At 42.8% G+C, this 23523-nt stretch overlaps 1 protein-coding gene across 1 annotated transcript in view; it reads right to left on the bottom strand.

The window, feature by feature from the left end:
* bnc1 (basonuclin zinc finger protein 1) overlaps nt 1-23523 on the bottom strand; it is a 203913-nt gene that overhangs the window by 22153 nt on the left and 158237 nt on the right. The window contains exon 2 of the mRNA XM_084006690.1: nt 2428-2566. Coding sequence (XP_083862816.1) covers nt 2428-2442 — 15 coding nt within the window. The 5' untranslated portion in view covers nt 2443-2566. The remainder of the gene's footprint in view (nt 1-2427; nt 2567-23523) is intronic.

The following is a 23523-nucleotide window of genomic DNA, read 5'->3' as shown; positions in this document are numbered from 1 at the left end:
ACCACATCCACTCTCACTCTCACTCTCACTCTCACCCGTTTCAGGGCTGATTTGAAGATGTCATTGCTTGCTTTTAAGTTTTTAAATGGATGTGTCACCTTAACGAGCAGAACTCCATCCTCCAGTTAGAGCACTGAGGTCGACCAATCAGATGCTCCTGGACGTCCCCAGAACCAGACACTAGAACAGTGTTGACCAAGCTCTGTTCTCTGCAACAGCCTCATGCTTCATCTAAAAGCTGAAACATGGAAATGCAGCTGATACTCTATGAGACGCAGACTTCAGTGCTGCATTTATTTGACTTATAATATGAGCACATTATGTTTCATCTTTCCTTCTGTTCTTCTGCTTGCTTTGTATTTATTTTCATTGTATGCGTGTTCAGCATGTTGGTTAGTTGGGTTTGTTTTTTAAAGTGCTATCGAGTGAAGTTTGACTGGACTTGACACACAAAGCAACACTGTAAAGACAAGCAGCGATCCTGTGTGCCGTTTTCTGTTACACACAAGTGTGTGTGTATGTGTGTGTGCCGCCCTGGGGCCCTGCAGCACTAAGGGATAAGAGAGAGACGCCCACAGAAAAGAGTTGGAGGTAAAACGAAGGATACAAACGACAGAGAGAGGGAGCTAGCAGGAGGGTAAAGAGATATGAGTGTGTTAAAAGGAAAAGTCACAGAGGGCCACTCCACCAACATTTCTGTCTCACACACACACACACACACACGCACACACACGCACAAATAAATCTAAATCACTTTGGTGGATTGCCAAAGTAATGGCCTTCACACAATGAAAAAGGCAACCTGTTAGAGGAGCATAAAATGTGCAAGGAAGAATCAAAGTAAAAAAAAAAACACCTCACATGCTGAAATAATGGAGTGGATCATAATTCAATAAATGTATTTTTAATTATTCTATTTGTTTTTTATTATTATTATTTTTTATATTCATAAAATAAGGGCTGATTCAATAGCAAACTAAATTCACTCTGCCCTACAATATTTAAGGTTAAATCGAATATGATTGCCAGTAAAAAAACAGTGGCAATGAATTTATTTAACATGTCTTAAAACTACGTTTAAAAAATATAGAATCCAATCCATCAGATGGTGCATTTTTTGAGTTTTTAGTTTAGTTACATTCGGGTTATTGGGAGCCTCAAAAATATTATTTTTATAAATAAATCATAACATGTGGTAAAACAATTAAGTAATACATAAATAAGTAATTGTTGTTTTTTTTCTATTATAAGAAGAAAGTATCATTTGCTTTATTCATAAAATCTATGATCGTCTCATATTGTTGTGGAAGTTAAACTCCATCCTGTGCCGTCGCTCTAAAAGAGAATGAACCACAATTGTTTGTCCTCCGACTGTTTAGCAGCGATTACACACACACACACACACAAACACACACACACACACACACACACACACACACACACACACACACACACACACACACACTCACACACACACACACTTGCCGCTACAGACACCAGCCTCACACAGACAGCTCAGCTAATTGTTACATTATGACTGCGACCAAACATTAGGGCTGCTCTTAAATTACATTGAGAGAGGCTGTGGCCGGCAGCCAGGAGACCAGCAGCAAGGAGGCCGGCAGCCAGGAGGCTGGAGGAGGCCGGGCGGCAGCACAGGCCCAGGTAGAGACGACACACACAAATCAAACATATAAAGTTCTTACAAAGATTGATTCAAAATCAATTTTAAAAAATCCCACAGAACATGACTCGGGGAAAGAGAAAAAGAGCATTCCGCAGTGAGAGAAGCCTGACTTGTCTGTTGTTGTTTATTGGGAGTTGTCTCCGAATGCTTGGAAGGCATGTGAGGACAATCTCTGTCCACGCTGACTGGCAGAGACGCACTCATTTGGATTCCCTTCATTTCAAGTGCTTGAGAGCAAACTTAGACACATACGCTACATGTGAGACAACTTTCAAAAACTGACAATAAAAAAATCAAGTCAAATTCACTGTATTCTTCAATCAGAGATGTTCTGGATTTTTTGCCAATTTGAAGGTTTTTTTATTTAGCTTACTTGTGTTTTGGGGACATTTCACATTTGAGAACTGTTGAAACAAATGTGCAAAAGTCAGAAAAGTTTGGGCTCTAATGTCTAAATGTGGAACACTAATCACCTCTATGAACAAGTGACAACTTGTAAAAACAAATTCTCACATACAAAGATATGTGGAGTCTGTGTGAGCGCGGTTGTGTTCGCGCACATACACAAAGAAAGATCTAAAGCTGAAACATCTTTACGTTTACGTTTGTCCTGAAAGTCTCCTGCTGTCACTGATCTCCGTAAACTCACTCAACTCACACTTTGTCTTTGCTGAACGCATCATGTTGATGCGCGCGAGAGCGAGCAGACAGTAATGCCAATGAAAAGCCGCCTGTCTTACCTCGGCCATTGTCATTTAGTCGGAGGTTTCCAAGGATACCGTGGAGTTTGCCATTCCCCGCGAGTCCCGCAAAACAACTGGCTCCAACTCTCCGTCCGCACTGATACTAACGCGGCAGAGCCATCCCAGCCGGCAGCATCTCCTCCACGCGCACGCACCGAGGAGTAGTCACCGTGCTCTTACTCTCACACACAAACACGCCTCCCCTGCTTTCTCTCCTCTAATGTGGCCGTGGACTTGCTCTAAACTACTCAAGATGTTCAGTGTGTGTGTGTGCGTGTGTCTGTGTGTGTGTGTCTCTGTGTGTGTTGAAACGGGGCACAGGGGATTGGAATGAGATCCTCCCACTCGGCATTCTCACCTCAGGAGCTGCCTGCTCCTTCCCTCGCGCACACACATATCTCACGTGCGTCCGAAGTAGGTGTGCATGGTGTTTTTGCGCGCGCGCATGCACGTCTACCCCCTCAGAGTCACAGGGCAGTCCCCTCACAGCTGGCTGGAAGAGGGCATGACACTCATCTTTCACAGAGATTTGATCAAAAGGAATCACAAAGGCTGGAGGCTCTCCTAATGCAGTCAGAGGAGACTCCCTCGCTCTCTCCCTCTGTCTGTCTGAGTAATGCCCTAAATCAACGTTGCCCCTCTTGGTGCACACAGCCCAGTGTGTGTGTGTGGGTGTGTGTGTGTGTCTGGATTCACCTTAACACAGCTCTGTGAACAGCCTACATAAGAAGTTATGCCTTGTGCATTAGGAATGTGTCAGTGTCTTTTTGAAGCCCCGAGTTCAGCATCTGGCTGTCGCCATCTTTGATTTTTTGCAACCAGTGAAGGAAGTGACCATATTTGGACAGTTGATAAGCAACAGGCGTAACAGAAGCAGCAGACAGCAGCGACCTTACTGGATCTGGATCCATCTGGATTCTGATGTGAAGCTGTTGACAAAGTTAGCTTCATGATTCAAGGACAATTTCAAGTCCTCTTAGAAGTTTACTGCATTGGTAGTGACCTGTTAATCACAAGGCAGCCCCGCCCCCTAAAGCCTCCACTGCTTTCTGGTCTGTTCGACTCTAAATGGACCATAATGTACTAAATGAACATCATGCTGGATTGAAGAATACTTGAAACTAGAGATTGAGACCATAAACTCGTGTTTAAAATGTTTACTGAGATCATACATCAAGAAAGAAGTAGGACCATTTTCTCATAGACTTCTTTTTGCAACTAGAAGAGTTGCTCTCTGATGGCCAGTAGAGAGAATGCTTTAAGGCACTCTGCCTTGGCTTCACTTTTCAGGTTGCCGCCTTCATGTAGTTAAAAATTGTATTGCATTGAAAACTATGGGATGGGACTAACTATGGGACTAAGTATGGACATGTGGCACTTATACTTCTTTAATCAGAAAGTTCCAGATTTCAGATCCAAAAGTTTGTCAATGTTTGGCATTTGCGTCAAGTCTTTCGTGCTGCCCAACGCCGATTCTACAGATTCAGGTCCATTGCATTGACTACCATGGTTTTGACCCTCTTTTTTCTTTCCACCTCTTCCTTTGTCTTTACCCTCTACAGAGGGGAAGCTCTGATGATTTTAGCCATTAGAGGCATCTGCTAATCCACAAATTACACAGCAAGTTTAAACAAGTACACCTGGTGTGCTCTACCTGTGGCAGCTTTAGGGAGGAAGGGAGGGGGGATGCCACCATGTTGAGACACACTTGAAAGTGGAAAACAGGATTTTCTTTTTCTTTTCTTTTTTTTTAAACCTTAATTCACCTAGAGAGTATCAATGGACAGGTTGTTCTTATTCATTGTTATACATTATAATTGTATAAAAGCCACTTCATCATGAGCCAGGAGGTGTAGGGCTGCCTCGAAGGAAGTCAGGTGACAAGTAAGAGCCACAAATCTGCGAAGGGAGAAGGTCAGGGTAGATGTATGATTGGGCCAAATAAACACAGGACTTTATCCCAGGAGACCATTGTTCATGTTCGACATGAAGCACAAAGTCAACGACCTAGTTATTGTTGTAGTAATTTGACCTAGTTGTTGTCATTTAACTTACACACACACAAAAATATAGTTATTTTCATCCAAAACACTTAGGAAACCCAACCAAGTAGTTTTGTTGCCTTGACAGGTTTCTGCGTCGGAGGATCCATGAAAAATAAAGAATAAATAACTTGTAAGATATCAAAGAAAGAATTGTATGAGGATAAGTTGCACTGGAGCACTTCAGCATTTCACTGCACCACATTAAAAGGATTTAACAGCTTTGTGTACATGTTTCTCCTTTTAGCCAATAAAACAGTGGAGGGTTCAGTGCCTTGCTAAAAGGCAACTCAACTGCAGTGGGAAGGAAGTGAGAGAAGTGTATTACTCATCCACTCTTCCCACCCACATTCTCCCAGCGAGGACCTCAACCTGACAACCCTCCAATCATAAACCCACTTCTCTAACCTCTAGGCTAGCAACACCCCCTGACTTGACATTCAGAAATTTGCCGAGCAGCCTCAGTAACTGTTAAAAATGCAACTAATGGCCCTTGAAGTTGGACATTAAAACTGCATTACTTTTCACAGAGAGATCAAAGCTGTTCTTATTTGTGAAAAGCCCAAAAATGTTATGAGGTTACATATATGGATGAGAGACATCCCGTCAAGGCATGTATCGCATGGTTGGAAAGCCCTCCACTCCCCTGCGGTCGTCCAGGCAAGCAGATCTGCTTACCGGCCTTGTATTTATTCCATACCTAAGGGATGCATACCAAACACAGCCCCAGACCTGGCCTGGATTAGGTCTGCACTGCTTGTCAGATTGCTGTTCCCTGGGCTGGTGCGCAGCAGACGAATTTGCGCCCTGGGGGCTGAACATAGAAGCTGCAGCTAAAACCACAGCAAATAAACTCCATGTGCAGTACAACAGATCACGCTGCCTACTTACACGTCTGTCATTAGCCTTCCTGCAGGGAAGAGCGAAACAGGCTTGAGTACTTGAGCAGATGCTTTGGGAAAGCATTACACTCATTTACACTTTCTTTATTTGATGATGTCCGAGCGAAACATTGCTAGAGTGTACACTTGCACTCTATCATTGTTTGTTAAATGATACTGGCTGATTGGGCCGTCATATCAGATGTGACAACTACATGTGATGATGTAAATAGCCACCTGTAATTTCACAGCTTTCATTGCATGACTATTACTGCTGAAAAATCAGGTTACAACCCTAATGTCAATATAATCCCGCCAACCTCCTTGTTGTGTCTTAAACTTGCATTGTCTTACTGGCCATCAGGAGGTGCCTCCTCTGGTAGCAAAGTCTGATTACATGGAAATCATGGGAAATGAGCCTACTTCTCTCTTGATGTATGATCTCAGTAAACATTGTAAACATGAATTTATGGTCTCAATCTCTAGTTTCAAGTCTTCTTCAATCCATGATGTTCATTTAGTAAATTATGGTCAATTTAGAGTCAAACAGATCAGACAAAAATCACTTGTTAAACAGCCATACTGGCCTATGTCATATCAACATGGGGGGAAGAAACTTATTGATGGACACCTGTCTGAATACCAACATGTCAAATTAATTACAATCAAAGCTGTAATTGTTGCAACAAAAATGATTCAACTTTATGAAGACCCACCATGGACACAAATGTTCCAGTTTTTTGTGATCATGCCTTCACCACATTCATCCAGATGACAAAACCTCTTAGTTAGGTTGAGGAAATTTTGTAGGAAAGTCACTTCACAACATCACATTGTGACGTCCCCCTCACCCTCCATAAGTAGTCTTTCTCAATAATTAATACTACATCACTATCTCCGGCCATTACATTGTCACGTGGATGTCTTCAATTCATGTGGTGACCATGAAAAATTATTCCAGTTGACTTTCCATTGGCATCGTTTCCACACTAAGCGTCATGAAAAAAAACTATTTGTCTCCCTGTACATGAAACCAGTCGATTCTGTTCAGTACTTGCCGTGAGACTGGGTTGGAAGACCATATAAATGCTTGTATTTACATATGAATAGGTCTTATTAATGTCAAAATAATCACTTACAGCTTTTGTACTGGCTATTATCTCTCTCTCCTTACTGACAATCATATCATGCAAAACCTGTACAAACAAAGCTACACATTATAAGGGAAGTTACGTATTATGTGTGTTTGTGTGTGTGTGTGTGTGTGTGTGTGTGTGTGTGTCTGTTTGCATGCCAGTATCTCATCCAAGTATTGGCCTGCCTTTCCTTACTTTAGTTGACAGTAAAAAAAAAAAAAAAAAAAAAGCCCAAAGAGAAGCTCTTACCTCCCTGCTCCCTGCAAACTGTCTGTACCAGGCTCCAACCACCACGGCCATGGCCCCAAGTTTACCTGTCATTCTATGCCATTATTCAATGCAGATGCTCGCACTGGGTCACTCTAAATCACACAGAGAGCAGAAAGACTCCTTAAATTGAATCTAAGCTGGTGAAAGATCTTGCCATGTGACAGGGCTATTGTCAGCCTGAAATTCACAGTTGTGTATTTCAACATTAAAAGGATCCAATTGTTTGACCCTGCCGTTGTGGATAAGCAGTAGGCCTATGAGATGCAGCCATGTAACAGTATGTGCATGATTATGTGTGAAGGAAATGGAAAACGATGTAACAAGTAAAAAGTGAGGCAAGCGCTCTCAACATGCAGCACGAGAGGAGGTCAGGACTGCTTGTGTGTGGGAGGTGCAGTGCTTTCATAGAGATTTGGTTTTATATAAAACAGCATTAGTGAAAGCAGAACTGGCCACTGAGTGCACTTCAAATGTTAAAAGAAGACCACAGGATATTAGTGCTTACGATGAATATATTTTTCTCTCTTTAGTTAGTGGGTAATGTGTGTAGGACATCGAAGTATCTGGGAACAATGCTGATGCTAACACACTCACTGCACATGTTGTAAAAGGTAGACAAAGACGTGTAAAGGAAAAGGACATACTGTAGAAATAGAAAGTTTTCAGTTGTCATTTGACTAGAACAGGGTTCTCAGACTCGCGGCCCGGCGATATTTTGTGGCACCCTACCTGAAATCAAAGCTTGATGTTTGTGCGGTCCACACGTTTCTTTCTTCGCTTTATCTGCGTGAGTCGTTTGCCTGTGCGTTTTGTATTTTTTAACACTTTTGGGCTACCACAGCTCAGGCTTGTGACAACAACACGAATTAGCAACGTTGGTCACCATAATTTCCAGACTATTGAGCGCACCTGAATATAGTATAGAGTAGGAGGAAGTAAGAGAAGAACCGTTCATGTTCTCCATGTTCTGAATTGTTATTAGTAAAGATTGAGAAGATTGGATTGGTTGTACTTTTTTTGGAATACTTGAACCCCTTTTTTTGTGGAATACTTGATGCGGCCCAGCCTCATCCAGACTCTACCTGCAGCAGCCCACAGGTAAGTTGAGTTTACCCCTGGACTAGAAGAAAATAAAATGGTGATTGCTGTTTGACGTTATGGTGACAACACATGGCCGGAAAGTTTGACAGCATACAGGGAAGAGAGAAGACGGAAATCAGGAGACTGATGTCTGGCTAGGTAGCTAGTTAGCTAGGTAACTAGTTAGATAGATATCTAGTTGGCTAGGTAAATGGTTAGCTAGGTAACTAGTTAGCTAGGTAGCTAGTTAGCTATGTAACTAGTTAGATATAGTTAGCTAGGTGACTAGTTAGCTAGGTATATAGTTAACCTGACCAGATGGATTTTTATGTGAGCTCATGGTATCGCAAGAATTTTCAACATGTTTTGATTCATACAGAGAATAATTAGCCTGGGGATGCAATGCAATGCAAATTCCCCATCATACAGTAGAAACACAAAGATTTCCTTCTGTGAACAGTTTACGCACAAATTTGTTCTGCTCGGTTTCATGAATGAGACCAAAGCTGTGCCATCACCACCTAATGTGCTGTTGAGTGGTCATCTCATGTATTTCCAGGTTGGACCCAAAATTTGGGAGGTAAAACACAGAGACTTGACTTGGGTCTTGAGGAGCCAACACTGTACATAACCTACCACTTGACAACTGTTAATTCCCTCTCTGCTCTGGTCGCCAAGACCTGCTCTGAGCACATTCACTGTCACTCTGTTTTACTGGTGTTTCTGTGTGTTTCCTGCCCTCTCGCCACCTGAGGCCTCCCTGTATGGGTGCAGTCGAATAGTCAAAAAATAAGGTCCTAACTCCTATTCCTTGACCTCTGGGGAAAACGTCACGGGGTTAAGGAAAGGCGATAGGAGAACTCAAAAGGATTTAGGAAAAGACGACTGCGGTGCTCAGATAATCCGACCGGACTTTCACTAAACTACATCATTATAACGTGGCCGCTGATGATTGACAGCTGATGATCGGCACCGGCGATTGACGTGCATCTCCGCTGGAGAAAATTCAATAACGGACTTCAAAAAGCGCGTCGTCCAATTCTCCCCATGTTGTTGGTTTTATAAGCAGCTGGTTCACTGACCGGCTTCAGGTCAAGCAGCTCCTCCCTCCTGTTTGACCGTTTGCTCTATTTACATTTCACTTGTGGTTTTAGTTTAGTTTTTGTCAAGTTTGTTACATGATTCAAATAAATAAAAAATACCATTCAATTATTATCACGGTCCACATACATTTATCAACACAATTCCAATTACTATGTCTGCATGAAAGTAATTGTTAAATGTGCAAATGCACATATCATTTGTTTTCATGAACGACCGCGGCACTTTAAAGGTTGCTCTCGCAAAGAATTGTGGGTCGGCGTAATCTCCTTTCCTTTTCGTATAGGAAGGTCCATTGCATCCTATGCTTAACCCTAGAACACCATTGCCGGGTGGTTTTCACCCAAGCAAATACATTTATGTGATTTTCATTATGCTGCATTTATCTGAGTGTCATGGGTCTCTGGGTAGCTTCAGCATTGTCTTTGACACCTTTGATGGCATGGGTGTTTTCCTAATCCAAAACACACTTTTTCTTCCAGGCACATGTTTGGGTGATTTTCACCCAGCAATATTGATTGAAGGTAAAGTAGTTTACTATCTGCGTGTACCAATTGCATGTAAGGAATAAGGTAAGTAAGAGTGGTCCTGGAATTGCATGTTGTCTTTATTAAGTGCAGTGGTTATGAATAACTATCACAAAGTGGTGATCTCCAAGAGAATTCATATTATGATAAAGTTATTTTAGTCAGCTGGCCTTTTTTACCCATTCAAAATATTACATATTTTGTTTCTCTCTCCTGCAACTATTTGTGTGCCAAGGACACTGAGCCTTCACCAGGGAAGTCTCAAACATGTTCCCAAATTCCTAATTTTCCAGTCATTTTGGAGCATTTTTATATGGTCCCCTCATGATGCTTTTCTTTCATTTTGTTAGACATGACACAGTTTAAAATCAAAGAACTACTCAAATTTGTCATGTATTGTCATGTTTTGATATATTTTGATGACAAGTACTTTTTATTGGGTGTATTATCTCGGGTAAAAATCACCCAGCGTTAGTGATAGTGTTTTGAATTTGAGCGATAGTGTTCTAGGGTTAAGGAGCTCTGAAAGGAAGCATTGGAGCTCCTTTCCTTTGCATTTAGAGAATCCGAACGGCTCTTATCATGGCGGCCACTTGTTTACTTCCGGGTTACTTCTTCAGTTAGGAAACTTCTTAAGCAAAATAGACTATTCGACTGCACCCAGAGTCTGTCCGTGTTTATGGGTGTGGCTACTCCTGAGATCTAGCAGCTGGCACACCTGAGTCTTGTCACCTAATCAACTGCTGCAGTCTATCAACCAGTCTATCACAGGGCTGACATGTAGAGACAGACAGGTCCTGCATGTCTGTGGGAGAAAGCCGGAGAACCCGGAGAGAATTTGCAAACTCCACACAGAAGGAACCTGAACCCGGACCCTCTCGCTGTGAGGCTACCCACTACACCACCGCACAGCTCCGCCAATAAGAGTGTTTTTCCAAATGAATACATAAATTCAACCTACTTTGTGACCATCTGTGTTGTACTGTGTACTGCTCACATGAAATATATTATTTTCATGGATTTTTCTCAATCACTCTGCTCTCCCTACTCTCGTCTGCCTGTTATTTTTCCTTCAGAGCAATGCATGATGGTCTATAACACTCGGTTAGCGAACTCAGTTGTACACTACTTCTCAAGATGAATTGTGGCATACTATGAGTCCACTATATTGGGTATAACAATTCTCACTATAAACTCATACAGCACTATAATATGGCACACAGAGTAGTGAGGGATTTCGGGTACATCCTATGTGTCATGACAAATGTCAGTGTAGCGTGGATTCCTCCCTTCAGGAATTTCTTCTACTGTTTTTAATTACAGCCCTCAGTGGTTCTACTAAGGTGGTGAGCATACAGGTGTGATACCTAAACAAGCAAGCTCACTAGCCGATAGCGGTTGTTAGCTGCTCAGTGCACTATGAATATAAACACCTGTTAACACAATTACAGCAGAGACAGTGAGAATAAACACGGACCTCCTTTAAACTCAATATGGGATTAATCTTCTGTGGGACACTGGATAGGAAATACTTCTAATCTATTGTTGTACAACGACTGACAGTGCTGGAAACCGCAGACCATTTTGCATTCCCACTTCGACTGACACTGCCATCTATCTGTCAAATGAGTCAGCGTTAAATGTTACTTTCCGCTTGCTGGTGAGAATCACATGCAGGGTCGTCTGTGATGAGGACGTCCTCCAACATGTCTCATCTCACTTCTTGAGCCTGAAAGGAAAGACGTCTGGGCCATATGAGGGAACCTGATGGGAACCAGCTGCCTGTTCAACTGCCGCAGAAATGGTGTGAAGACGTCCCTCCGACTGCATGTTGGACACACCTGCACGTGAAGGCATTAGCAGGAACAAAAGCAGCCTTTAAAACACTATACACACACATCCAGTCAACATCAGTGGTGCTATAAACTGATGAGACGAGCAGCATTCCTCTCAAGGAATGTATGTATCCTACAGTGGAGAATAATAACAGGTGATACTTCATCTCTAATGGTGCTCAATGGTGCTTTTTTTGTCAGTCGAGACAATATTACGCTACAAAACCAACGTTAGGTTTTGGCAACAAAAGCTCTTAGTTAGGTTGAGCAAAAACTTCATGGTCTGGTGACGGCCAAAATGCTTGAGGCTCTAAAATCCTAGACTATAAACCAGAGAACACAATGACTACGTCCACTGCATGTATACAGTCTGTGATATGAACAATATGCATCATACAACTGTTACATCCTGCTATTTAGCATTTTTTACCGGTTCATATCGTGCAATTTAGGATGCTTCAAAAGAGCATGGCTTGGTGGACAGTTAAGTGGTCATGTTGTCAAATTATGACATTGTGAGTTGTTACATGACTTACATATTGTATCATATAACCTCCAAAAAACCCAACTCCCCTCATGTTTTGCACCATCTCTGCCCGTCGCTGTCATCCCATGGTGTGGCGACAGAGCGTTCAGCCGGTAGATAGATTGATAAAGCTGCTCCTTTTCCTCTCATCCTTCATCCCTCCATCCCCTCCCAGGAGTCTGGTATTGATCAGACATGTCCACATTAGAGGGAGGGGAGATGCTTTTATGATAATCCACCCACCCTCCCCGCCACTCGTAATGGCTGCATTAGACGCTCATCCCCTCCGCACCCGACACCTGGTCCTCACTCTATTTGGACTTACTGTTTGCATTACAACACTGTTTAATGGGCTCTTTAGAGGGGCTGAGGGGGCTGGGGGCAGGGGAGGGCAGGAAACTTTCCAAGAGTTTCCAGTAGATGAGGACCCAGCAAGGAGCCACTGGGAAGGTCCGGTGCGAGAGTGATAGATGGCACCATATTGAAGTGGAGGGCGGAGGGAGCTGGAAGTGGGGGTCCATTACCTATTACTGAATGCCCTCTCTGTCTAGCCATGCTGCTCGGCTGCCTGTCTGATGGACAGACAAACTCTGGGAAGTGAAGCTTTGGATGACTGTGTTCTCTGACCGGACCCAGACAGAGGGCCAATCAATAGCTCTCTCCCTCGCATTACTTTCTCATTAAAACGATCACATCACTTTCTGACACAAATGTAAAGAGTCCGTACACATGGCCTAAAGCTAAAGATCCAGGGAGGACACGTGTGTTGGTCGACACTGGTACTATAGTACAAGCACACCTATAGCATTATGGGTTATACTTGCTCTCCCTCTGCATTATTCACCAGGCTGACTGGATGTAGCCAGGATGAGTGGTGTGTGGCTCAGGGGGGAAAAAACAGGATTGAAAGAAAAAAAAGGAGAGGGAAAGAGCCACCTGGACGCCATCAGTCTCAGCGAAGGTAAACATGTCCCACATTCCTACCAGGCACACTGGCCTACAGGGGTCAAAGGTCGTGATGACAAACGAGTGACCCAGGAGCCCTGAGAGGCCAAGAGAGGAGCCTCTGGAATCTCTCAGCAGGGGGACGGGGGGACACAGAGACAAATTCAACAGCCCAGGAACCGCAGATAAAAGGATTGTGCATTACAAGGTCTCAAGGCCACTCTGCAAGACCCAACCTGTGGCTCTTCAAGGAAAACAACATTTGAAGAAGAATTTGTTCCTAAGAAAGGCACGGTGTCATCCGTTATTTGGAATTGGTACGCAAGGTCAGATTTAGACCAGACAACACCCCGCTGCAAAGTCTGTACAAAGTCTGTTGCTAGCAAAGGCAGCAGTACGACTAATTTACTGCGCACAGCGGAATGAGAGAGACCGCGGCACCACAAGCACCACACGCACAGCCACTAAAATACAGACCAACGTCACACAATCCTTTGCCAACTGCATCCCATATGAAAAGAATTCGTCCCGCTGGAAAGCCATAACTGTCGGATCGCTATGTATATAGCAAAGGATATGGTCCCAATTTATACCATGGAAAAGCCAGGCTTCATCAATATGCTAAAAGTTTTATGGTTTATGGTCAAGTCGGAAGATGCAACCATACATGAGTCTTACTGTGCACTTTATCAACAACGATTGGACTCTGTTAAGCGTCTGCCTTCAAACGGCATTCTTTCCAGAGGACCACACAGGTGAAATAATAGCCCAGGGGCTAAGAGATGCCCTAAACTCATGGAACCTTGCCGAAGACTGACTCATTTGCATCTATCTATCTATCTATCTATCTATCTATCTATCTATCTATCTATCTATCTATCTATCTATCTATCTATCTATCTATCTATCTATCTATCTATCTATCTATCTATCTGTCTAATCATAAGGTTTTACATACTGTGTTAATGTGTGTGCCCTTTATGCATGTACATTCATATTTTGCAGAAATTGTAGCAAGACAACAAGTTTGTGAATGTAGTGGTATCACTAAAATGTGTTTTGATTGATGTATTCTTCATTTACTACAGAGAATGGTGTGAAGGACCCACGGATCGATCGTGCTATCAGGGTATGCAAAAAGGCTGTCTCTGCCTTTTCTTACAGCTGGAAAAAAAAGAAAAGACATGACTGACGCCAAATAATGATAGAGAGATTTCTCGAACAAGAGAAGGCTCTGGTCCATGTCCTGGGTTCGGACAAGAAAAGTCGCCATCTTGTGCCCACTTGGCAAGATCTGGATGAGTTGGAATCAATAAATAAAGCTGTAAAATCCCTCCAAGAATTCTCTGATGCACTCTCCAGGGAGTCATATGTCAGTGTTTCCTACATTAAACCAGTGCTCCATCTGTTCCAAACCAGTCTCCTACAGCAGGAGGAGGAAGACACAGAGCTCACGAAAACAATAAAAGGAAATATCAGGCAGTACCTTACAAATACAAATACAGTGAACCTGTAAAAGATGAACTCTTGGACATGTGCTCACTGGTTGACCCAAGGTTCCGCACAACCTACATTGACCCAGACAAGGTGGAACAGGTCAAAAAAAGAGCTGTTGCTGAGCTGATGTCTCTACCTGCTCCCACCAACAACAGTACACCACAGCAGCCTTGCATGGCTGTACAGGTGTGTCAAAAAGAGCCTCCACCCAAGAAAAAGATGACTTTAGCAGCCTTCTTAAAAATGAATGCAGTGTCATCTCCCAACCAGTCTGAAATCTTACTTATTGACCCCTGACGTAGACCCAGACACCAATCCTCTTGAGTGGTGGAAGGGCCACCAACCGAATTTTCCTAGGCTAAGTGTCCTGGCAAAAAAAATCAGTTTTCATCAATTTCACACAGCTGTCAGAGGTCCAACAACACTGTATTCGATATGCATTGCCCCAAACCCATCTGTGGTCCTGAATTTCAGCTGTCTAAAAGTTGCTCAAATGAGCACTTTGTACTGACTCTCGTTACTGACTCTCGTAACTGAAGCAGCCCGATGTGAAGTGGTTAGCACACACATAGAAGCTAACAAGGACCGTAGCCGTAAAAATGAAACACAAGAGACCAGACCCGGACCGCCGTGCAGGGCGCTCTGTTGGACACACGCCCCCGGGTTCTGTCCGACCGGAGGCAGTAGAAGACGCACCAGAGAGTGTGAGACAGACGGAGGATTATCTCCAGCTTCACCTGCACAGGGATTTATTCACGGAGCACCAGCCGGATCACCCAGCGCCATGACCAGTAAGTTGGGCTGCACTCTCTGGCACGCTGTGGGTCCGTGCGCGCTGTCTGCCCGTGCTCTCCGTGCCGCTCTCCTCCGTGCAGCTATGGGTCTGTCGGTCGCCTGCGCTGTCTGTCCGTGATGTTGGTCCACACTCTCCATGCTTGCTGTGGGTCCGTGTGTGCTGTGGGTCCGTGCGTGCTGTCGGTCCATGCGTGCTGTCGGTCCATGTAGGTCCGTGCTGCTGTCGGCCTGTCCGTGATCTCCGTCAGCGCTCTCCGTGGGTCTCTCTGGTTGGCGCTGTCTGTCCGCTTTCTCAGTCCGCGCTGTCGGCTCTCAGCGCTGTGTTGCGAAATGCCCCCCTTTCGGATCTCCTATCATCATGCAGAGGAGTTCGGGCTTATGCAAATGACTCCTTTCGTTACGTAAAGAAAGGAGCTAAATCCGAACAGCCTGTAGGAGCACCATTTTACCAGAGGGTGGGCTGCAGAGACCATGCAGGAATTGCTTGATTTCCTCATCCTGGGAGTTGGCAGGCTCAGGGAGGACCAGTTTATAGGTGTAGAGACCAGAGAAAACCTGTTTTTCATAATATGGCCCCTTTAAAGAAGCGCATGTTCCAACTTAAAAAAGCACCTTATGCGCTCATGCACTGATTTAATGCTTTGTTGAATGTTATGTTGGCACTTTATCAGAACTACCTCTTATCAGAATTTTTCCAACTTTCAAGATGTTCAACTTGTGTTTAAAGAATTATTTTATGTTTACAGAAATATTTTATTTTATATTTTATTTTATATATTTTACATTTTATGTTGTGTTACATTATAAATATATATTTTTTGGAACAACTTATATTTGTCCTCTGCATATGATTTTTTTTTTTTTTTGGGGGGGGGGGGGTTTAGGCCATATTGCCCAGCCCTAATCTGTATTAATTGAACGTTGTTGCATTTTGCATTAAAGGAGTCATCACCTGGAAATCGCAATTTCTCTTGTTAAAACATGCATATCTGTGTTTGACCTCAGTTGAAACTTGCCTGAAAGGCTGGAGTTTGAAAGTGGCGCCGTTTTTTCGCTTCTGCTCTTTTTCCGAACAGGAATAGCACACAAGGGTGTGCATTCCTAAAGCACGAGATTTTGATTCTGCGCCTTCGGTGACGTCACCGTGGCGGCTACTTGCATAAGCCCACCCCTCTTTCACCACCCAACCCCGCCCCGTCCGCTACCTGAAATCGCCGAAGCGCCGCCATTATGTTTTGGAGTCTGCATGCAGGCAAGCCCCCCCGGCTCTGTCCTTCCTGCGGCGAATCAACGCGCGCCTCATTACATATTATACAATGCACATCCGGACCAGTCAAAACCTCGCGCGTAATCTCGCGTGATAAAATCGCGGTACGAAAAAGGGTCAGAACAAGCTCAATGTTTGATTTATTTTTTATTTTTTTTTTCTAATAAGTTTTACGAATTGATCCAAAGCGATCCAAGGGGGGCTGGATACGTATAAAACCAGGTGATGACTCCTTTAAATGGTACACCAACTTTTCAACCTCAGCCTAAAAACTTTTCCTGATATTTTTGAATTTCTAGTTTTGTATGTGCAAATATAAAATGTGCTGGGCTACGTTCCACACAGATCTACCTCAAAAACACAAGTGTTAATTCATTGACAATTATTCCCTGGTTACAGAGACTATTAATGAGCTTGACCACAGACCTTTTATAAAAAAGTGAACGTAGTCCTCATGATGTCACCCATCAGTTTACACACTACAATTTTGAAGTCTTGATTTCCGCATTTTGGTCGTTGCCATCATGGAATTTTTTCAACCAGTGAAGGAAGTGACCATATATGGACTGTGGAGGAGCGACGGGTGAATCTGATGAACACAAGCGGCCAGTGAGCAGCACCCTGAGTAGCAACCTTACTTTATCTGGATCCATCTGGATTGTATTGTGAAGCTGCTAACAAAGTTAGCTTCATGATTCAAGGTAAACTTTACAGCAAGTGTTAAAGTCATCTGAGTTGCTAACTAGCATTGGTAGCGTGGTAGATGGTAGAGACACTGCACCATTTTCTTATAGACTTCCATGTAATCACTTCTTTTTTAACAAGAGGGGTTGCCCCCTGATGGCCAGTCGAGCGAATGCAAGTTTAAGGCTCTTCAGCTTTGGCTTTACTTTTCAGAAGTGGAGGTTGCCACCTGAGCTTGACATATTTGTTGTGGAAAACACAATATTTCAAAACTGCAAAACAACAAAACATGCCCAGCACAATTTTCACCTATATGTCTCAGATGATTTGCACAAATGTCATGTTCATTCAGGAATTTTTATATCTGAATCCAAACTATGTAAAGTGCTTCAAAATAGATGAATAAATAAATTATTGAATATACTGCCAGAAAAAAACAATGAAGGTAAATTTAATTCATATTAAGTAGGGCCGGGACTTTAACATTAACTTGACATTGACATTAACGCGTTAAAAAAATGTACGCATTTTAATCACACTTATTTTTGCACCGCGGAACGTTTCTCACCGGATGAGTTTCAGGCGGACCAATTACGCCTGGTTCACACCGGCCGCAGAAGCGCCGCCAATAGGCGCGTAGTGGAGCCCGCTTCCTTTCGGCGCCCTTGTTAAGCGATAGTGTAGTTCACACCAGACGCGGAGCGCCGCGAATAGGCGCGGCCGTCCCGCACTGTGAAGCGGTCGTTTCAGCGTCTGCTATATTTTTTTGCGCATGCCGCGAGCGATCGTGTCAATCCTGGCAGGAAATCACACAAACAAACACGAGACAATAAAATACCGCGATTTACAAATACGATATTTGTGTATCTAAACTCGCACTGGGAAACAGGAAGAGAAAATACATTTAATAAATGTGAAGAGTAGATAAACAAATATGTGTATTTCAACTGTATATCTACACTACTACTGTCTACTACCATACACACTCTCTCTGTCTGTCTGTCTGTCTGTCTGTGTGTGTGTGTGTGTCTCTCTCTCTCTCTCTCTCTCTCTCTCTCTCTCTCTCTCTCTCTCTCTCTCTCTCTCTCACTGAATGGATGAATAAAAGAAGTGTACAAACTTCTTGGTTACAGAAAAATGTCGTATGACTTGGTTGAACAAAAATAAACAATATTTTGTTGCTTAAGCTTATGTATTCAGTCATTATTCAATGGTATACTAAAAATCCATGTGAAAAAAATTACTTCTCACTGTTCTCAGGTCAAATCTTTATATGCGATTAAAATGCGATTAATTTCGATGAATTAATTACAAAGCCTCTAATTAATTAGATTAATTTTTTTAATCGAGTCCCAGCCCTAATATTAAGCATACATTACACATTTGGTTTCCTCTAATAGTAATGGTGAAGCTTGATCAGAGCAATTGCTCTTAAAGAATAAATCCATTTAGATTGCCTTCCGTATTATAAGATCTAGTGCAACCATTAACACTCATCCTCTTAAAGCCATCAGCACTTGAGTGCAGTGGACAAAGTATTCTCTCTTAATACATCGGTTATTTAAAAAACAAAAATTAACAGAATAGAGTTACACACACACATACACACACAGGTGGCAGGACAAATTATTTGACATACACTAAAATCCAGGAGTGTAATAAGTATAATAGAATCGGGGGGTTTAGCTCAGGAGGTAGAGCGGGTTGGCTGGCAACCGCAAGATTGCCGGTTCCTCCTAGCTGAGTGCCTGGTGTCCCTGAGCAAGACACCTCACCCTAATTGGTCCTGACGAGCTGGCTGTCGCCCTGCGTGGTTGACTCCGCCGTCGGTGTGTGAAAGTGTGTGTGAATGGGTGAATGTCAGTCATAACTGTAAAGCGCTTTGGACAAAAGCGCTATATAAATGAGGCCATTTAATAATAGTCAGCAAGTTGATCCCTACTGAGTAACCATCGTGTGTGTGTGTGTGCACCTGTGAATGCAACTTCATCAAACAATCATTTTAGTAGGATTCCTATATCTCCTTTGGAATATTTCGATGTCATGAAGTGAACATGTATATAGCTGGTTCTGATGAAAAATGTAATTGAAAGATGTTCTGGAAAAAACTACGATCAACAAAGCAACTGCCACAAGTAATTTTTTAATGAAGCTACATGACGTCTGGCACCAATCAAAGCTGAGCTGTCCTCAACTGTTGTCAGCAGTAATCACCTTGTTTTGTTGTGCTTCAAGCTAGCACTTGAGCACTACTTCCACGACAATAACGTAACTCATATAAACCAGAGGACATTGACTTGCTGAGACCAGTATTTATGGTGATTTGTCACAGGGACTCTCTTTGGCTAAGTTAGTTACAGTAGTAGTTTGTATTTGCTACCATCTGCATACTTACATACTCACAATGTTATATTTCCAATGTAATTTTTTAATTGTCAGTATGCTAGCATTTTCTCATTCTCACAGACACAAGTACAATATATATTCATGTATAGCTGAACTGGTGGGAATGCCAATTTTGTTGCTAATTGATGTGTTGTTGATAGTTTCTTAACAATAAGAATGATATCCAACATTAGTAGACAGTTTGATTGATGTCTGTTGCTGCACCCATCATTTCCTGTTTGGATGAAATTGTAAAGTACATTGATTTCTGGTTTAGTAGCTGAAAAATAGACACTACACTACACTGTATTAAATTAGTGTGTAATATGTCACAGTATGTAGTGGGACTCAACACTAAAATAAATATCAACCTTATCAAACTTTATTGTATAGAGAGGCTAAGTCGCACCACTTCTGGTGTTCATCAGGAATGGGGAAAATATGTATGGTAGTTAATGCTTGTTCCCATTTAAATTGTACCATAAGTTATAATTGCGGTGTTTGTCAATTTAAAGGATAATGTTTCAAGTCCAGATAGTCTCAGTTTTTCATAGTTTTTTTGGAGCATCATTTCATTTTATGTGAAACCCCTCAGTGATCTCTCGTCTACCCCAACGTACAACACCAACACAGGCGTTAGCTTGGCTTGCTAGCTAGCTTGCGAACTTAGCTACATTCCATCACAGATGTAACATTATCTTACCTATCAGCCAAAAAGTGAAACAATGAGAAAGATAATTTGTTCAAGTGAGTACATCCATGTAGGAGAATCAGACATTGCAGCTTCAGAGAGAGGCCTTACTTCAATGACGCTTCTGTGTAGTAAACAGTTATACGACAAAATGTGTTTCTTGGTGTCGAAAAATGTCTTTATGAATTGACAAACATCAAATGTGTGATTGATGGCACAATTCAAACGGGATAAATCATTATTTGTCTCACCACTACCATACATGATTCTTTTGAAACAAGGTCCCTTGTGGAACACCAGAGGTGGCAGAACTAAGCCTCTCTGTTTGCTTCATCTTCTGAGGGTGTGTTACCTATTGCTAAAGAACATTCAATTCAACCAGAGGATCCAGGTTTGTGCGAGGATCTTACTTGCTTAAGTGTCCCTGAGCAAAGACACAATCAGATCCAGACCTGCTGCTGCGTAGTTAAGCCTGACCCTGACCTCTGACCTCTCTGACACAAACAGCCTCTGAGCAGTTTCACAGGTAGTCCCAGTACTACTCAGTCCTGAGGTACTGCTTTCAACATCAGCTGGTTGTGTAGCCAGACAATAGAAGCTAACCAGATGCACTGTGAGTCAGACTGAGATCAGGCAAGTGTGCGATTGCTGCAGCAAGAAGCTTCAACCCTGCTTGACCTTCAAACTCCATTATAGTTCTCTTACAAAGCTTGACAAACATGCTCATATTCCCATCTAAAGTAACAAAATAATTTCTGAGAACATTTATAACTCATGGGCACATTGGCCTGTACAGGACAGGTGGCAAACTCCAGTCCTGACAAGTGAAGCCAAAATCTAAAGTGCCTTAAACTTTTTCTAGCATTCTCTCTACTGGTCATCAGTGGCGACTCCCCTGGTCATAAAAAGAAGTCTGATTGCATGGAAGTCTATGGCTGCGGTCGAACAGTCTATTTTGCTTAGGAAGGTTCCTAACTGAAGAAGTGACCCGAAGTAAACAAGTGGCCACCATGGTAAGAGCCGTTCAAATTCTCTAAATGACCCACAATTCTTTGCAAGAGCAACATTTAAAGTGCCGCACACCTCGGCCGTTCACGAAAACAAACGATATGGGCATTTGCATATTAAAAATTACTTTCATGCAGACATATCCATCCATCCATTGTCTACCGCTTATTCTGTATTCAGGGTCGCGGGGGGGCTGGAGCCGATCCCAGCTGTCATTGGGCGAAGGCAGGGTACACTCTGGACAGGATGCCAGTCTATCACAGGGCTGACATGTAGCGACAGACAACCATTCACGCTCACATTCATACCTACGGGCAATTTAGAGTCTTCAATTAACCTATCCCCATCCCCCATGTCTTTGGACTGTGGGAGGAAGCCGGAGAACCTGGAGAGAACCCACGCTTACACGGGGAGAACATGCAAACTCCACACAGAAGGAACCCGGGGCCGACCCGGGAATCGAACCCGGGATCCTCTCGCTGTGAGGATATGTGAGGACATATATTAATTGGAATTGTGTTGATGTTGATAAATGTGTGTAGACAGTGATAATAATTTAATGATGTTTTTATTTATTTCAATCATGTAACAAATTTAACAAAAACTAAACTAAAACCACTAATGAAATGTAAATACAGCAAAAAGTCAAACAGGAAGGAGGAGCTACTGGACCTGAAGCCATTCACTGAACGAGCTGCTTATTAAACCAACAACATGGGGTCAACTGGACGATGGGCTTTTTGTAGTCCATAATTGTAGTTTCTCCAGACCCACGTCACTCGCCGGTGCCGATCATCAGCTGTCAATCATCAGCATGCGCATTATAATGACGTAGCTTAGTCTAAGTCCGGTCGGATTCTCTGAGCACCGCGGTCGTCTTTTCCTAAATCCTATTGAGTTCTCCTATCGCCTTTCCTTAACCCTGTGACATTTCCCCCAGAGGTCAAGGAATAGGAGTAAGGACCTAATTTTTTGACCATTGGACTGCAACCTCTGAGAAAATGAGCCTACTTCTCTCTTGGTGTATTATCTCAGTAAACATTGTAAACACGAGTTAATGGTCTCAATCTATCGTTTCAAGTCTTTTTCAATCCAGCATGATGTTCATTTAGTACATTATGGTCCATTTAGAGTCAACAAGACCATAAAGCAGAGGGTGCTTGAGGGCGTGGCTACCTTATGATTGACAGGTACAATTAGTTACTCAGATTACTTTAACACTTAGGTGCAAACACTTAAGCTAACTTTGTTAGCAGCTTCACACCAGAATCCTGGATCCACTTCTACAATCTGTGTAGTTAGTGTAGCTCAGGCTGTGGCTCACAGGTAGAGTGAGTCGTCCGGGTCGAATCCCGGCTCCTCCAGTCTGCATGCCGAAGTGTCCTTGGGCAAGACATTAAACCCGAAATTGTCCATTGGTGTGAATGTGTTTGAATGAGTTAGATAATATTAGATCCTGATGTGCTGCTCCTCTGCCATCAGTGTATGAATGTGTGTGTGTGAACAGGTAAAAGTGACTGAATGTAGTGTGAAGCGCCTAGAGTAGCTAGTAAGCTAGCAAAGTGCTATATAAATGCAGGTCCATTGACCATTTTACTTAAAGTTAAGCATAAATAAAGTGTGGGTGAAGGGTCGCTACAATGGTGTTGCTCAGCAATTGGCAAAACCAATGGAGGACCAACCACAAACCAATGGAGGACATCAAGGTGAAAATGTGCACCGCTACAAATGTCAGTGCATCCTTACAAAGTATTGAAATAGATCTCAAATTGAACTCATTTGATATCTTTGAATTGAAGTACTGTTGCTGTCCCCGTTAGATGTGATGGTAAATGGTGTTATCAAAAGTCCTCTGACCACTGAGGCAGATCATACATATATATTCTTATAATGTGGTGCATGACAATATCAGCTTAATTCTTCCAGCTGCAGTCCTGACGGTGTAAAACAGACTTGGGAGCAAAAAACAGATAAATATAAAAACATAATTCAAAGTGGTAAGTAGTGGTAAGAAGTGAACCAGCGTCGTAGGACGGAAAACCCAGGGTTGACACTGAAGTTACCTCGCTAAGCCCAAAGCCTGCTTCGTAGTACAGGCCCCTGTCCTCATCCTGTGTGAACATGACCTAAGGCCCTCCCATAGTCTGTGGTACAGGAAACACAACTAACATTGTATCTATAATATCAGAGCTGGAGGCTGGACTGCAGATTTTGATTTGGCAAAACCAGGAGAACAACCCCAGTTTGACACAAATGAATCAACACAAAGATAAAAAAAAAATGCAAAGTCATGTGGTGTAGGTGTATAGGCCTGCTGCAGACCAGCTGGACAGCAGGGACATCTTTGTCTTTAGCTGGATTTATTGACTCTGTTTTTTTTTTTTTTTTTTTTTTTTTTTTCAAATGTTCTATATATATCGTGA

This window comes from Eutrigla gurnardus (genome assembly GCF_963514095.1).
Source record: "Eutrigla gurnardus genome assembly, chromosome: 1".
Lineage (NCBI taxonomy): Eukaryota > Metazoa > Chordata > Actinopteri > Perciformes > Triglidae > Eutrigla > Eutrigla gurnardus.
The sequence above is the reverse complement of the archived record's forward strand: the minus strand, read 5'-3'. Positions and strand labels throughout refer to the sequence as shown.